The 16,461-nt window shown below is 34.5% G+C and overlaps 2 protein-coding genes across 3 annotated transcripts in view; both read right to left on the reverse strand.

Annotated features, from left to right (window-relative positions):
* The window catches only part of LOC120432597 (RNA-binding protein 1), a 454,616-nt gene that overhangs the window by 13,144 nt on the left and 425,011 nt on the right, over window positions 1–16,461 (reverse strand). The gene's annotated exons all lie outside the window — the stretch shown is intronic.
* LOC120432616 (transcription factor SPT20 homolog) overlaps window positions 1,828–16,461 on the reverse strand; it is a 189,431-nt gene continuing 174,797 nt past the window's right edge. Inside the window, exon 7 of the mRNA XM_039597863.2 lies at window positions 1,828–7,928. Coding sequence (XP_039453797.1) covers window positions 7,446–7,928 — 483 coding nt within the window. The 3' untranslated portion in view covers window positions 1,828–7,445. The remainder of the gene's footprint in view (window positions 7,929–16,461) is intronic.

Raw genomic sequence — 16,461 nt, forward strand, 5'->3', positions numbered from 1 at the left:
TACTTTTTAATCAATTTAAAAATCATAATAGGCTCTTCAGATCGACCAACATGAAATTAATCATTTTTCTTTATATGGCCTTTGAATTTTGAAATCTAGACTAACATTGGTAATTATTTTGTGTGATTCTGTTAAAATAAATCAATTACTTAAAACCTATGTCGATGGATCAAAGGATGCCCATCAGCTCTTTTCTGTTGAAAGTCACATTAGGGCACCAAATATTCAATATTACGCCCTTTTAAATTGTTATGGTTGATTCCAAAATTTAAAAAAAAATCGAAGGGATCAAAAATTTTCACAACTGTTTAATTATTTAAAATTGAAAAAAAATCGCAACTTTTCGAAAACAAAAAAATTAGGAGTAGATAATCATGGACATCATTTAAAAAAATCGACAAACTGGAATATTTAACTTGAAATTAATCTTTAAGTAGCTATATCTTTAAAACTTAATCAAAAAATCTGTTAAGTAAGTTTAGATTGCAAAATTAATTTTACATTAAAAACTGAAGTCATTCATTAAATTTCGAGTGGTATTTAATCTGGTATTATTTTTTTTTTTTGAAAAACGCCTATTTTCAAAAATTATCAGTTACGTTTTTTGTCCCTTAAAACATATTAATTTCAGAAATTAAAAAAAACTGGCAAAATATTTTTCCATGTACCACTTTTTTCTGAATAGTCCTAATAAGTATCTACAACTTTGCCAAACACACCAATCAGATCAGAACATTCCTTCAAAAAAAAATGTCATAATATAATTTGTATCATTTTTGTGGATTTTCTGTTAGACATGGTGTCTTCGACAAAGTTGTAGATTATTGTTAGGACTTCCCAAAAAGTATTGGCACGCTTAAAAATTCCGATTTTTTATTTTTACTTTATATTTGAGTTGAATCCCCAAAATACGTAATTTTCTATTTTAATTTTTTAGACGTTATAGGGGTTCAAAATTTATCGAAGCATAAATAGGATAAATCATAAATAAAAAAAAATAAAAAATATGTTTTTTGGGGTGATGGACAATTAGAAGGCTTTGATGTAAAGCTATTTATTACTAATATTGGTTTTCAAATCATTAAATGTGTTGGGATCAAATCTGAAAACCAAAAATTCTAGTGTTACAGTGAAAAAAAAAAATTAATTCGCGCAATCTTGAAACTTATTCAAAAATATGGTGCATTTGCAATATAAACGTGAATATATTCCTTCGTGGTTCTCAAATTCATGAACACAATTCACGATTCCGAGATTTGCCTTTTTCCGCGATCTTTGCAAATCATACCGAAAAAAATTATATTGGTGATGTTTGATGTTAAAATATATTTTTTGCAATTCCTTCGTGAAACTACTTACTTTTCCTGTCATTCTTGAACGTCGAAATTGCCTACTTTTCTGTACCAAAATTAACAGAATCGAATAGCAACACTTTTCAAAATAAATGCTGAAAAGTTCTACTTTTCAGCACTGAAATGGGTGCTGAAAAGTTGAACTTTTCAGCACTTGTTTTGAAAAGTAACACTTTTCAACATTTTTTTGATTTAAATGGTTTATTGACAAAATACATGAAAATTTGACTTAAAATTTCACTCAATGGGTGTTTTTCGGAATTGCAAAAAATGTTGTATGGAACTCGTTGCAAAACTTGATTTTTTCAGCACTCTTCGTATTTATCCAACTCGGTGAACCTCGTTGGATAAATGTACGACTCGTGCTGAAAAAATCCTCTTTTTGCAACTTGTTGCATAAACTACTATTTTGAAATGTTTTTTTTTTTTCCAGAAATGATATTTCACTAGTTTTACAAAAAAAAAGTGAAACAAATATATTTTTTCATACTTTTCTTTATTTCCTCCGCTCGTTCACTGTTAAGAGTTGTTTTTTTTTACATTTTCGCACGTATGCATCTTTAATTTTTGCTTTACTTCAATATTTCACTTAAACATGGGAAAATTGTGTCTGTGTTGAGTTCTGTTTAAGATACAGCAAATTTTACTTTAACCATGACTTACATTTGTTTGTTTGTATGCTTGTTTGTTTGTTTTTTATTTGTTACACTTCCTGATAGTACTCAACGTGCGCTGAATGTTTTGTTTTTAGAATTAGTATAGAACAGATTCTTCCATTTATAAATATTTCCACCGCGTGTCTCCTTTCCTACATAATTCGAACGTTTGTTTTACTTAAATCTCGTCTTGCTTACAGGTTACAGGTTTTCGAACCCAACCGTGACTGGAAAGGGCATTTTTTTGTGTTTTTCTCGAGTGCACATGAAGGATGTAATGGAACGTAACATTGCTTCTCTTGAGACATTTCGGTTGTTTGTTTGTTTGGTATATTTTTCAGTACAGTAAGATTTTGGTTTTGGTTCTACTTTTAAAAAAATCTCCCATTTACACATTAGTTTGTCCTGTTTCATTTTGGCGAACGTGAAGGTTTTGTTTTAGTTCGAGTTTTGCTAAAGTAGTGAATTGTTGTGTGTTTGTTGTTAAAGAGTTGTGTTTTTTTTTTAGTTTTTGGCAACGAAGGATATGCAAGTTTCCATTTTATTTTTCTCTGTACACAATTTTGAAAATGTTCAAGGTTTAGTTTTTTTTATGCGAAATGTTTAGAAATTTCCAGATTGCTATCGATTTAGACGTTCCACTAATTTATTACCTTTGAACAGCCACAAAATGTCTTCCCTTAACCTTTTACTTGTGTAGATTGTTAGTGTTTGTGAACGTGTAAGTGTAATTATGTATGTTGTGTTGTGTTTCAGGCACAAAAAACTATTCCTCATTTGCATGTTCTACTCTGACTGATTTTTTGTGGATTTTTTTCCCGGGGTGCAACTTTACAAAAAGTGTTACAAAAGTATGCAAATACGGATATAAAACAGTTACAGTTTAAGTTTTTTTTTAACTCGTCGCAATCAACCAAACGAAACTTTTCCTAATGCGTCGCAATTTTCGCTACAGTTTCACTAGATTTTCCTTTTTCTTTGTTGCTTTCTGCTGCCTTTGGCCTTATAAAATCGATTATTACCTATTGTGTGAAGGATTTCTTCGTTATGTAAAGGAATACTTGCACTGGTCTGTTGAGTTTTGTGTAAAACGCTTGTGTTTGTTTGTGTTTGAGTGTTGTTTTGACTACTGGAATTGTTAATTAGTTTTTTTTTCTTCATATTTTCTAATCTAGCTGTGTGTTGCTTTATTTTTGGTTTTGTTTCAAGTGGGTTCTTTTTTTGTCTCCGTTTGGTTTCTTTTGTTGGCATTAAATTCTATAATGGATTATATCAACACTAGCTTATTGGCTTAAAGGATGCTATACTACTTCTCATAACTACGAACGGGTGTCTTTTTCTTTATACAGTTTGTTATGTTTGGTTTTTTTAACAGTGAAGTTTGGAAACAACACATTTAAAACAAGACGAACAATAAATGTTATTGGATGAAGGTTCTCTCTCGTATTCATTCAACTGCGGCACGACTTGAGTTTGTTAGATTAACAATTCATCCATAGTTTTTTTATGAAAATATAAATCAAAAAACGTTTAGCAAACTCGTTTATTACAAAACATGTTTTTTTTTAATTTTGGTTTTTTTGAATCGTAGGTCCACAGTTTTTTTTTTATTTTTTAATATTGAAAAGAGCTACCAAAACAAAAAAATCAAAACAACAAACCATCCACTTTAACGACCCCCAGGTCCCAGGTCCAATTAAATAATGTCCATTATTGACAAATTTTACATGTTGCATGGTCTCATGTTTAAAGAAGCCATTTTGAACATTTACTAGAATTGATCGAAGTTTAATAATTCTTAAAATATTTATACAAAATATGGACACTTATAAATTCAAATTTTCATAAATAAGGAACGAATGTTTGACAAAAGGTCGAATGACATAACGCCGAATAGACGAAAGGTCGAATGGACTAAAGGTAAAAAATGTGTGTTTATTAATTGAACCTAATGTTTCAGCTCAACGAGTTTTTAATAAAAACAACATCAGCATAATTAGTTTAACGAATCAAAAATACGCTGGGTAAAAAAACGGTAAAGTTTGTATAGGCCCCCAAAACCAAAGCTAAAAACTCGATTCGCCACCTACATTCGAGTAGGAGAACTTTGGTGCAAGGTTACGTTTACGTTTTTGCACGATAAGTGCAAAGGCGAGTGAAAACTATTTTAATGTTTTTTAAAAGAAAATTGATCTTTTGGAATAAAATAAAGTTAACAGATGGTAAGAAATAAAAAGTTCTATCGATTGACTTTTTGATTTTTTTGCTAAGTTGCCTTTTTCATTAAAAATTCTGAGATCCGGATTGAAAACGCGAGAATGAGGTTAGATTGAAAATTTTGAAAATCATTCCAATTACCATTCTTCAAGCAGAGCTTTGCTTTTATGGTAGAAGTGACTTTAAAAAATGAATAATCTACATTCTCAATTGATTAGTTAGGTTTTGGTTGATAAAACATACCCTTATTTTGAATCAGATAATGAACAGGTTAAATCGGCCATCACAAAAATATTTTCGTTTATATCAATTAAGCTATTTATTTCTTACCTGAAAATTGTATAATTTGCTATTAATGTCGATTTTATGATGAAATAAAACAATTTCAAATTTCAAACCAACTTACTCGCTGTAGGTTATAATGAAAACATCACCCCAAGTTTCAGCGCCCTCTAGTGGGAGGTAATTATGACGTTTGATTGCCTATTGATCAAACATAGGGAGCGTTCTTTTATTACGTAACGCGTAATAAAAAACAAAAACTATGCCACGCCTGAGCTTGAACACTGCCTTTTACTTTGTTTATGTTTACATCTGTAGAGCAGCTGGAGTAGTGAGCAGCATTCGAAAATCACGTTACGCATTCTGTCTTATCAGCACCAGGGTAAAATCTGGGGGGTGAAAACTGGAGCAACATTTGAAAAGAGCGCATAAGCATTTTGACAGCTAGAACCATTTCGCAAATTTCGAGACAACAGGTAACTATTTAACAAAACCTGCAGCGTTAGGAGGTAGCTGGGAAGGCCTGCTATGGTTTAACACTTCGAGTTTTGTGAAAAAGTTACTTGCTGTCTTGGAAATTTCAGAATTGTTTCAGTTGTCAAAATGCCTATTCGCCCTTTTCTCGTGTTTCTCCAGAAAAGAGAGAACGCGTAACGTGATTTTCGAATGATCCCACTTTGTTTACAACGAAAAAGGAGGCGGTTCAAGCTCAAGCGTGACTTTTTTCTTGCTCTTAAATAATTTGTTTTGAAACCTGATGTGCTTTTTCCCAAGTTTTCGAATCAGTATGAAGTGTTTCGCCCGAGGTTTCGCCAGTTTCTGCACATTGCACCAATTGCGGTCGGATTAAAGAGGTCTCTTCGACCCAAGATGGGCTCTGACAAAGGAACTGGCCAGCAGGAATCACATCCTTACAAAACTCACATCCCTCACCAAAAAATCAAAAAAAACCAAAATTGGTTTTTACAATAAATTCTCTAATGATCGATTAAAATACTTGACGCTTCTGGCGAACAGTAAAATGGTTACACTTTGACAGCTCAAAAACGGTTCCGCTTTTGAGCTGCTCTTTTCAACCCTCAGGGTAAAATTATTGAAAAAGAGGTAATATTCAACCATTCAAATTTTAAACATGTGTCAGAGAATGCAAACACTGACAGAAATATTACAGAAACTTATAAAACTTTACAAGGAACTGCTCATGTTGGAAGGATTAGAAAAAACAACACGTAAAATTTTCAAGAATTTGCTCGTGTTTAAAAAAACCAAAAAAAAAAGACAAACTTTTACAGAACATTGAATTCTTCAAATCATGATATCATATTCAAATCAGTTTTCAAATAATATTTAAATATGTTTCAAAAGAGCCACTTTCGCCCTTTTGTCTGTTCGTGCTAATGTCTTTCGACCTTCAGCAACCAAGAAAGTTGTTGTTTCTCTTTCCAAAATTTTCAAACATACGAACCGATTCCTGTATTAATTTGATTGCAAAATAGTCAAACTTGTTGTATTTGATAGCTAAATATTTAGAGGATGGATTAAAACATATATATATAAAAAATTACAGTAGTTTGAAAAATTACAAAAATACAAGAACAATAACTTTAATAAAAAAATAGCTCAACATTTTTGAAGTTGATGTCAAAAAAACGCTTCAGTTTCGTAAAGATAGAATAGATCTGGGGTCCTTGCTCCAAATCGACAGATTTTAATTTTAGTTATTTTTCTTCCAATAAATAAAATTGTAAATTTCGGGTATAAAGGCTACGAAGTTATATTGGCATCTCTTTTCTAGCTACTCCCACAGATTTAAATGGGTGCGCATGGTTGCTTAAGCTGATTCCATAGCATATACTCCCGACATTTACAATTTTATTTTTTTCGCTGGAAATTCCCTCAAATTCAATTCTGTCGACTAGAGCACGTTCAAAGAGCTCAAATCTATCATACCATGGCAAAACTGAAGCGTTTACTGACATTTACTTCAAAAATGACCAGTAATAATAATTTCATTCAATAATAATTACCTATCATTCAAAAATTCACCAAAATTGAGAAAAAAATCGAGCAGCAAGTTTTGAAGTTGAATCGCCCCGGCATGGTGCAATATCATACAAAAGATCCCACGCAAAATTTCGCCTGCCCGTAGGCAACCAGCACCACCAAACCCCACACGGGATTGATTGGGTTTCACCGGATGCAGCCCGAAAGTATGCAATCCGCCTGGTCTAGGTCATGCCAGCGCTCCAGGATGGCCCGCGATTGAATTAATTACACTGTTTCACGTGGCTTTGGGTCAACGGTCAACCAGTGTGTGTGGTGGGACAGTTGGCGGGATGGCGATTACACGGCAGATTTATTTATTGGTGGACGAGAACACGAGAGAGGCGGAAACTAAACCGAATTTGAATTATTTATAGAGTACGAGGTTTGGTTTGGTGGACGGGAGAAAAACTATTTAGCTTGAGGGAGGTTGCTGTTTTTTGACCAGGAAGGACTGTTGTTTTCGAGAAGGAAGCCAACTGTTGGAATTGGAAATGTTACACAGTTTTGCTGTTTTTTTTTGTTTTTGAATAAATATTAAAGTTTAATTTTGAAATTCCATCATCAAGGAAAGGTACGGACATCGAATTGAGAGATCCTTAAAACTAAACTCAAATATTTTACGATTTATTTTTCTCACATTCGCTAATCTCGTCAATTGTTTTAACCGTAATTGTTGTTTCACTATAAATACCGAGTGATTCACCTACCAGTGCGAACGTGCCTTCCTCCTGAGGAAATTAACCTACATCAGCAGCCTTGCTAATCTTTTTCCCAACGAAAAACGTGACTCGTGTATCGAAATTGTTCGCAACCAAACTCGAACAACGGATAATCTTAAAATAAAAAAAAATCGTAAAATACAATAATAATAGTTTCACTACTTGTCTAGATATCACGAAAGTTCCTGCGAATACTGCGTCTCCAGCGTGGGTGGAACGGGCGGAGGTCGTCGTCCGGCGGCAGCGGCTGCCGCAGCTGCTGCCCTGGCCGCGGCCGTCGCCGCCGGATTCGTCCTCAGGGGAGCCATCGGTGGACCGGGCAGGCCAACCCCCGGTGGGCCCGGACTGCCGTACCCGGTGGCGTACAGCTGCGAGCACGAGTCCTTGATCAGTTCCTGCGTTTCGCGGAGTTGGCGCTGAACCTGGGGTGCCAACCGCTGGACGGCGATGGCCGGTGGGAACCGGGGCACCGTCGACGGGTCAGGTAGCTGCTGCTGTTGGGACTGGGCAAGGAGACTCCCACTGCTGCCGACGGAGACCACCGAGGACGATGGACCGCCGAGGGAGGCCAGCGACGAGGACACGGAGGCGATTCCCGGGGGACATTGCTGTTGCTGCTGCTGGACCTGTTGCGCTACGAGCTGTGCTGATGTGAGCTTGAAAGATAGTAAGATGGGTTTGGGTTAGTTTTGGTTTGTGGATATTGAAAATAAATATTATTTGACAAAACTTTCGTATCAATTAGAAGTTAGATATCCAGGACATAGCTTTCGGGAGTTCTTGGATGATCCCGAACATTCCAACATATCGTGTTCGTGGTTCACTGAAAGCTATACCGATGGTGAATACACCTTCGTAGAACAGGCAGACAGATATTCATTTCCTAACATCCGGCAGTTTTTGGATAACCCAGAACATCCCAATATGCTGCAGAGTATCCTCTGATGCTAAAAGATATTGAAAACACCGACATTGGCCTCCGTTGAACAGGTAGATTTACCAGCCATAACTTGAAGAAGTTCTTAGATGAACCAGAACATCCAAACAATCTAACAAGCGGAGGTCACATAACTACCTAAAGCTATATCCATGGTATATACAACGGTCACGACCTCCTTTGGTCAAGTTGACAAGTTGACAGTTGCGTTTTTTCATACTTCGCGTGAAAAAACTTTAAAAAAAAATCGCATAAAATAACATTCGGAAAGCACAAAATTGCCGAGCTACCGTGGCCGTGATGTTACGGGTTTCACCTTGTAAGCGGAAGGTGATGGGTTCGATTCCTGTCTGACTCGGCAAAGTTAGATCCCTACAAAGAGTAAATTCTAGAGTTTTTTTTTTAATACGTCCTATAACATGTATAACATAAAGACCTTTTTTTTTAAAAAAAAACTCTAGAAATCTACTCACTTGGAACTCTGACCGGTAGGGGAATTGTTTCGACTAGCGGCGTGCTGGATTTCCAACCCAGAGGTCGTGAGTTCGATTCTTTACCGGGATGATGAAGTTTAAAAAATAATAATAAAAAAATAAGACTGCGAGCAGGGCTTGTGAACATTAGATTTTGTTTAGTGAATGGCGTCCAAAAAAATAAAAAGTGTTCCCCCCTAGAATGATAGATTAGGATGTCAGGAACAATGTTGCCATACAACAAAAAAATCTTAAAATGAGCGCTGAGCTTGAATGAAAAAAGTGCCCTTTTCGAGTATTTTTCAGAAATGTGCTTAACAAACATACTGTAGTAAACACACCTATAAAACCTTTTCTTTGCTCACCGTGAAGCCATTTTAAAATTGAATTTACAAATCGTCGTCAAAAGACCTTTCGTTGCAAAATTCCAAACCAGACTGAAGACCTGTCTCAGGCTGACACTCAATCACGATCATTCCCAGAGCTCACACACACTTACTAATCTCTCATATTCTCTCTCTGACGCAACGCGTTTCCAACCGTCATCGGCTGCGCATGCATCGCAGCAATCATTGACTTCGTTCGTTCTCACTCTCACTTCGCGTTGCGCATACAAACGACGCACTCACACTCATACAGACACACGCGCGTTGCTGGCCCATTGCATGGCACACGACCGCGAGGTTGCTCTCGCTTCGTGTGCGACGTCGTTGGAACAATCCAATTTCGATAATAACATTATAAAAGGTCATAAATGGTTTCTAGTATCTATTTTGCAATGCAATAATTTACAAATATATTTTGCAAATATTGATTATCCCCGTCTTATTCTCTACACATACTATTGTCATTCAAATTTGGTCGCTTTGGGCTTCAAGTTATAGTTTAATGTCCCCAAAAAAAATTGAAGCCAAAACTAATGCATGCAGCTTGTAGGAAATTTCACGGAGAGCATTTTTCTATTTTTAACATGCAAAGCCAAGATATTTGTATTTTTGTGAACAAAAAGTGACGAATTCTCAAAATTCTTAGTATACGAGCGTTTTACAAACGGGAAGGTATATATTTTGGATATATACATAAAAAATTTCGACGGTTTTGTTCGAACGCGAATCAATTCAACACGGAACGTCGGATCGAGGTGCTCTTTGTTGCGTTGGGTTCGTATAAGTCCAAGGAAGGTTCTTTCCCCAAAAAAGTTACAACTTTGGCCACTCTGGAACCGATTCCGGAAAATCTGCAGATTGTATGGGGAAAGTTACGTAAAATCAAATTTTGATCACAGGAGGCTGAATTAGCAAAAAAGTTAAAAACGTCATCAAACCAAAAAAAAAGGCAGAACGAAGTTTGTCGGGTAAGGCTTGTTTTGGATATATTTATTTTGCTCGCTCTAAACAGATTTTTTTTTTATAACATTTCATAAAAAAAAGATTATCTCACAATGTGACTCTCACCCAAGCTCTCACCACCTTTCTCATTTGCGCAGTTTTAACGAGTTCGTATGACATTCTACCGAAATTACGATCACATTCCCCATGATTGCATTCAAATGATTGCTGTCACCCTGCAACATCGCACAAGAAGGAAAGGGAGAAAAAAGAAAGAAAGAGAAAGAGCATTTGCATTCACGTCGCGCGCTGCTTGAGTGTCGAACTCAGCATTCGTTCGTTTCAACTTCGTGTGCGTTCAATGACGGTCTCTTCGAAATAACAGACGCGCTCAGTCAGCATTCAACGATCAAGTTGATGATGAAAACTGACTGACTAGCTCTTTCAAATTTCTTGCAAGCACTGTCATCGATCGTTCCTCTTTTGAGAATTGGAGTTTGATGTATTTTCTAGATGTGTAGAAACTGACGAATTTTTTCCACACCTAGCTGTAAAACATTCTGGAAAATTTAAATTTTTCCAAAATGTACACCTATTTAAAAAAAATGGCTGCCCTTTAACATTAATTTAGACTGTTTTTGACCGTCACAGAGAGTGTATGTATACTTTTTTCGAGAATGATTTTCTTTAAAACTTATAAGTATAATCAGAAAAATCTTTCTTACAAATAGACTTTAAAAAAATAAGTATTGTTTCGACAAACCAACGATGCGAAATTGCCTATTTGGTCATAGAAAAAGTCTCATTAAGTTCAAGTCAAATAAAATTTTTAAGAATAATCTTTGTTTGAAATCTAAAATAAATATATATATTTAAAGCGTTATCTGCCCAGGTTAATCTAGAGGCAAATAGGGGAAATATACCCATTTTAATCACTCTAAGCCGTTTGACCAATTCTCATCACTTTCGCCGTTTTCCGCTATCAAATCAACATTTTCAAACATATCAACAATGGAGACATGCTTGCTAACTTTTATTTGAGCTATTTATTACTTAGGAACAGTCAAAAACACTTTAACGTCATGATTCGAATTCCCAGACGCTTCGAAACCCGGACACCTCATCTTGTTTAATCAATTATTTGGATATAAGTTCGCATTATGAATGTCAAAACTGTGTTATTTGATGAATTCTAACATCAACTTTCATTTAAAGTTTGTTTGAACGCTGTAGTTTATGTCAAAACAATTAAATAAAATAAAATTATAAGATTACCAAAAATGCGAAACATTTCACGTGAAATATTTCATAGGCGTCCGAAGCACCGGGAAGGCAAAGCATTCTAGCAAATTTTTACATAAAATATCGATTGTTTTGATGTTAACAGCTTATTTGAGACCTAAAGAATGCCATTCACTAACATTTCAGTCCAAATGTGTGCAATTCATTAGCAAAAACGAGTGTCCGGAATTCGAATCAGCTTTTATCAGTGTCTGGGATTCGAAGCACAAGTCATTTTAATTTTCAAATTCTGATGGAAAATTGTTAGAAAAGACATATTTTGCATGCATTCTCTTAAAACTGACTGTTAATGCTACATCCTGATGATATTTCTTCATTTCCAACTTATAACGTGATTTTTTTGTCAGCTATAACGAAAATGATATGCTACTAAGTGTCCGGATTTCGAATCATGACGTTATGAAAGCTGTAATTCAGGATCAAAGTGCTGATAGGCCGATAATATAAATAGGCTGAAAAAGGGTATAGTTTCCCTAGGCGAAGTTGAATAAAAGTTTACACATTGTTTGTAAATTGATTGATACAGCCAGTAATGTACATTTTGTTCGACAAATTTTCAAATTTGATTCGATTTTCTAGAAAAATAAACAGTTTGATGAATTGGATTTTCAAAAGCCTCAAAAGACATCTAATTGAAAACATAAAAATAATAATCGAAAATCGGATTGAAACTTTTCGCAAAACGAAACACGCTTATCAGATACCGTCATCTGGGGTGAATCGGGACTACAGTCTGAATAGGGACAGCACGTTTTAGAGCAGTTAAATGCTTCAAATTTGGAAATGAATGTACACATTTTGTTGCTCTGAATCTGGTCTACCCGAAACCACTCAAAAATATCAAAATATTAGGCTGCAACATTGTTAAAACAGCTGTCCCGATTCGCCCCAGATGACGGTATCGTAAGAGTCAGGTTTCGAATAATTTTAGGGGTGTTCTGTTTTTCATACTTTCACAATTTTGTTGTTGTTGCACCTAATGTTATCTTTCTCCGGAATCTACGTGTCTTTTTCGCCTTAAAAAGCAGAGAAGAAAGCAAAAAAAAGGCCGTCTTTCCCCAGGTCTTAGCATAATTTATCAAAACATAAATAAAACGGGTCTTGCTTTTTTCGAGCCATGCAGACATAGAACCTTGGGATTTTTCATCACTGTTTTTCTACGGCGACAGGCTTATCTCGGCGGCGGCTTCGTTTTTGCTTTACCTGATCGCCAGCCGTCTGCCGTGTCCTGGTGGATGGAATTGCCAGCAATTAGACAGGGACCAGGGGCACAACATTTTATGAATGAGTTCATTAGAATTGGCACAGGCATAAGAGGCAGCAACAATGGTTATTTTTCGGGGCAAACTTTGGCGAACATCTGCCCTAATGGCAGAATCAACTTACACACACACGTGCGAAACATGGTGCTTGAAAAGTTAATGTTGAACCATTAGATTTAAGAGGGGTTTAAAGTGATTTCCACCCAGCAAAATTACACGATTACACGATCCCCTTTTCTGAGTGGGATTTCAGAGAGATATTAGGCGAGGATGACAAGCTGGGATGATACATCAGCAGTACTCGAGATTACACGAGCATTTTCTGCTGCTGAAAGAGCCAGCGCAGCTGATGATAAGCCACACGAGAAAGAGGGAAAGCATTCTCTGCGAGTCTTTTGGATTACATGAAGGAAGATCAGCCGAAGGAAACCTCTTTCCTTATCGAGGTAATCCGTTCTGAATGCGACGCCAACTTTAGGATAGGGATGTGCATTTTTCGACGATCGACCGATTCCATTAAATTTAACTTTTTGTATTCTTGTATTTTTATTTCACCTGAATTTTCCGGGGGACTTCCCTAAAGCCAAAGAAGCTGCTTTGCATTGTTGGTTCGTTCATGCAAGTATCCATACAATTTTCGCGGTTGTTCATACACAACATCGGTAATCTGAGAATCTGGGAAGAAGTTTAGCCATTGATTGAGCATTTCAATGAATTAATAAAAAACAAAAAAAATCATTATTTTAAGCAATTTTTTGAGCCAACACTGAACAGAGGACGACAACGACATGAACTTTTTCAATATTTGCAACAACCTACACTTGAATACACAAATTTTTTTTTTTAATTGCGATATTGCGATATTGCGAATTTTGATATATGTTAAGTGGATCAAAAAAGCCTCCTTTTGAGCCTTAGAAAGATATATTTAAAAAACTATTTTTTTTTCGAAAAATCCTAAACTTTTTTAACATTAACATTTTTTTTTAAATATATTTTAAAAACATGGAAAAAAACTTATAAATACGTAGAAGAAACATTGAAGCTTTGTCTTTTCGATCTTGAGATACAGTTTCTTTAAAATTAAAATTTATCAGAGTCACCCAGAAACATTTAAATATCAAATGCCGATATCTCAGAAATTAATGGACCAATTTTGTATGTAAAAAAACTGATTCGTTTGTGGAATTTTCTGATAATGAAAATTTTATGACCAGACCTTAACTTTGTTTACTTTCATGTAAAATTAAGTTTTTGATCTTTTTCAAGTGTAACCTATGAATTTTTGTCGAAGAAATCTATGTCATTTGTATATAGCTTCTACGGCCATAGGCAAGCATCCCACGAAGTTTCAGTGAATTAATGTCAGGTGTTTCAGATTCTTGAACAAAAATGAAATGAAATAACCCGGGCAGACAGTAATAACAAAATTCATGCCATTTCAATAACAATAACTGTTAAAAAAAAATAAATTGTTATGGAATCTTCTTGAATAATCCATTTTTGCATAAGGCTTAAATAACAGTTTATGTTATCATAACAAAATTTGTTATTGATCTGAAATTGGTGAAATGCTAAAACAATTTTGGAATAACATTTTTTTGTTATGGAAGAATACCTCCAACTGTTATTGGGATGATCGGATTAGTTGTTAAAATAACAAAAAAGAATAACAAAGATTTGTTCGAAGAATAACTAAAAATGTCATAAGTCTGTTATTACAATAACAATCCAATAACAAAAAAATCATAACGGCGAATAACAAATCTTGTTATAAATAACATAAAATGTTATTGGTCTAGTATTTTCAAATATCAAAAAATGTTATTCCCAAGTTATTTCCGTCTGCTCGGGAAGCTTGAAAGCTGGCAATTTATAAATTACATTTTTTTTTTAACATTGACAAAGTCACATAGAACAAGTTGAACTTCCAACCTTAAAATTTTCTACAATTTTAATTTTAATTTTTTTTGTAGAGGATTAATTGCTATCAAATGTAATAAAATCTCTAAATAGTTGGTGTGGCTAGATAATAATGATCAGGGCGATCGGAACAGCTAAATTTGTAAAATTATTGTATAAATTGAAAAACTGAATATTGTAAATAAAAACTTACTTTATTAAAAAAAAAAAATCATCAAACTTTTTACATGTTTTAATATAAAATAAAATTAGTTTTGCCTAATTCGCATTTAAACCTGTTTGATCTGCTGTTTTGAACTTAGTAGGCAGATCAAAACTATTTAAGATGAAATTAATTAAAAGTTTCATCATTTTTGTGCAGGATTCCTTAAAAGAAGATTAAAAAAGATTCATTTCAATTGCATTTCAATCAATCTAGAGTTTTTTTAAAGGTCCTACAAACTAATGTGTTTGATTAAAAAAAAACTCTAGAAATGAGAGAGTCTGAATTCAGAGGTTGTTGAGAAATTTGTTAAATCAAGTAATTTTATGAAAAATGTATTTAAGGAAATATGATTTTAACTCTCAATTGTCAATTTATCATTTTTTAAGTGACAATTCTCTGAATGATTTTTTAAAGTAAACATATTTGTATAACATCCATTGAACAATAATAATGAAACTTTTTGCATATTTATTGTTATTTCATATTTTTATATTTAGTTCAATTGATGTCAAAGAACTATATGCGTAAAAAAATCATCAATTCGTCAGCAGTGTGCTATCTTGTGACATAGACCATTTTGGTCGAAAATGAGTTAATGATGACGTTTTGCTATACTTAACAAACACTACAAGATGCTTTAACCCGATTTTGGAAACTCGCTTCCATTTCCCGGATATCGCAATACACACTTGTGACATAGACCAATTTATCATCAAAATGATTGTGCACACTTGTGACACGTCATACATGTTTTTGGAAAATGTGGAAAAATTTTCTTGTTTTTCACAAATTTATGTTGACACACACTTTCTAAAAGCAATGCTATCTTTTGTTTTTGAAAATATACTGATTAAGTCGGTTAAACTGTTGATTTGAGCTTATTTTAGTTTGTATTGGAATTCTGTGCACACTTGTGACACGTAGTACAATTTTACTTTCGAAACACACTTGTGACACGTGCTTTTCAGATTTTTGATTACATAATTTACTGTATCTTTTAACTGGTGTAACCAAATTAGTTGAAACTTGGAGCGTTTGTTAAGCGATAGTATACGAACCGATTGCTTCAAAAAGTTTGGCTCTATCATTCATAATTTTGAAATTATTTACCAACAAACTTTAAAAATCGATTTTCTCGAAAAGTACTAAATGGTCGTTGTCACAAGATAGCACACAACTGACGAATTGTTAACCACCATATTCACAATACAAACGGCTTTCTAGACAAAAAAATACTAAAACATTTACACCTCTGAGTGCCACAGAAGTTGGTTTGTTTGCATCACTTCTGCTTCTGCTTCTTGCAAAAGTTTTTTTTTGCCATGCGACTAATAGCTGGTTTTTCGGCCTACCGCCCGATGACAGATAACATATGTCGCAGGGACAGTGACAGCTCGAGTTCGATTATTGTTTGTATCAGGACGCTGTGACGAGGAGTTCGTTAATTATGGGTTTAATTATTTTTTCACTGGGCCTAGAATCATCAAGTACCAAATGACATTCATATTGCCGACATGAAAAGATAAAATGAAAGTTATTTAAGGATTGAAAGAAAGCATCCTGGAAGACTAAAAGGTTAGATTACGCTCCAAGTCCTTTTTTGATAAAAGCACAGATTTTTGCGAAACTTCCCTCAAGTGTACCCTTCACACCCTCTAAAAACAATTTAGCTCTATAAAAAAATGCAAAGTTTTGACACAATTTTGAAAAGAAAACAGTTGAACGAATAATTTCAATGTTTCAACTTGTACGTGACAAA

The sequence above is a fragment of the Culex pipiens genome, chromosome 3, assembly GCF_016801865.2.
Source record: "Culex pipiens pallens isolate TS chromosome 3, TS_CPP_V2, whole genome shotgun sequence".
NCBI lineage: Eukaryota > Metazoa > Arthropoda > Insecta > Diptera > Culicidae > Culex > Culex pipiens.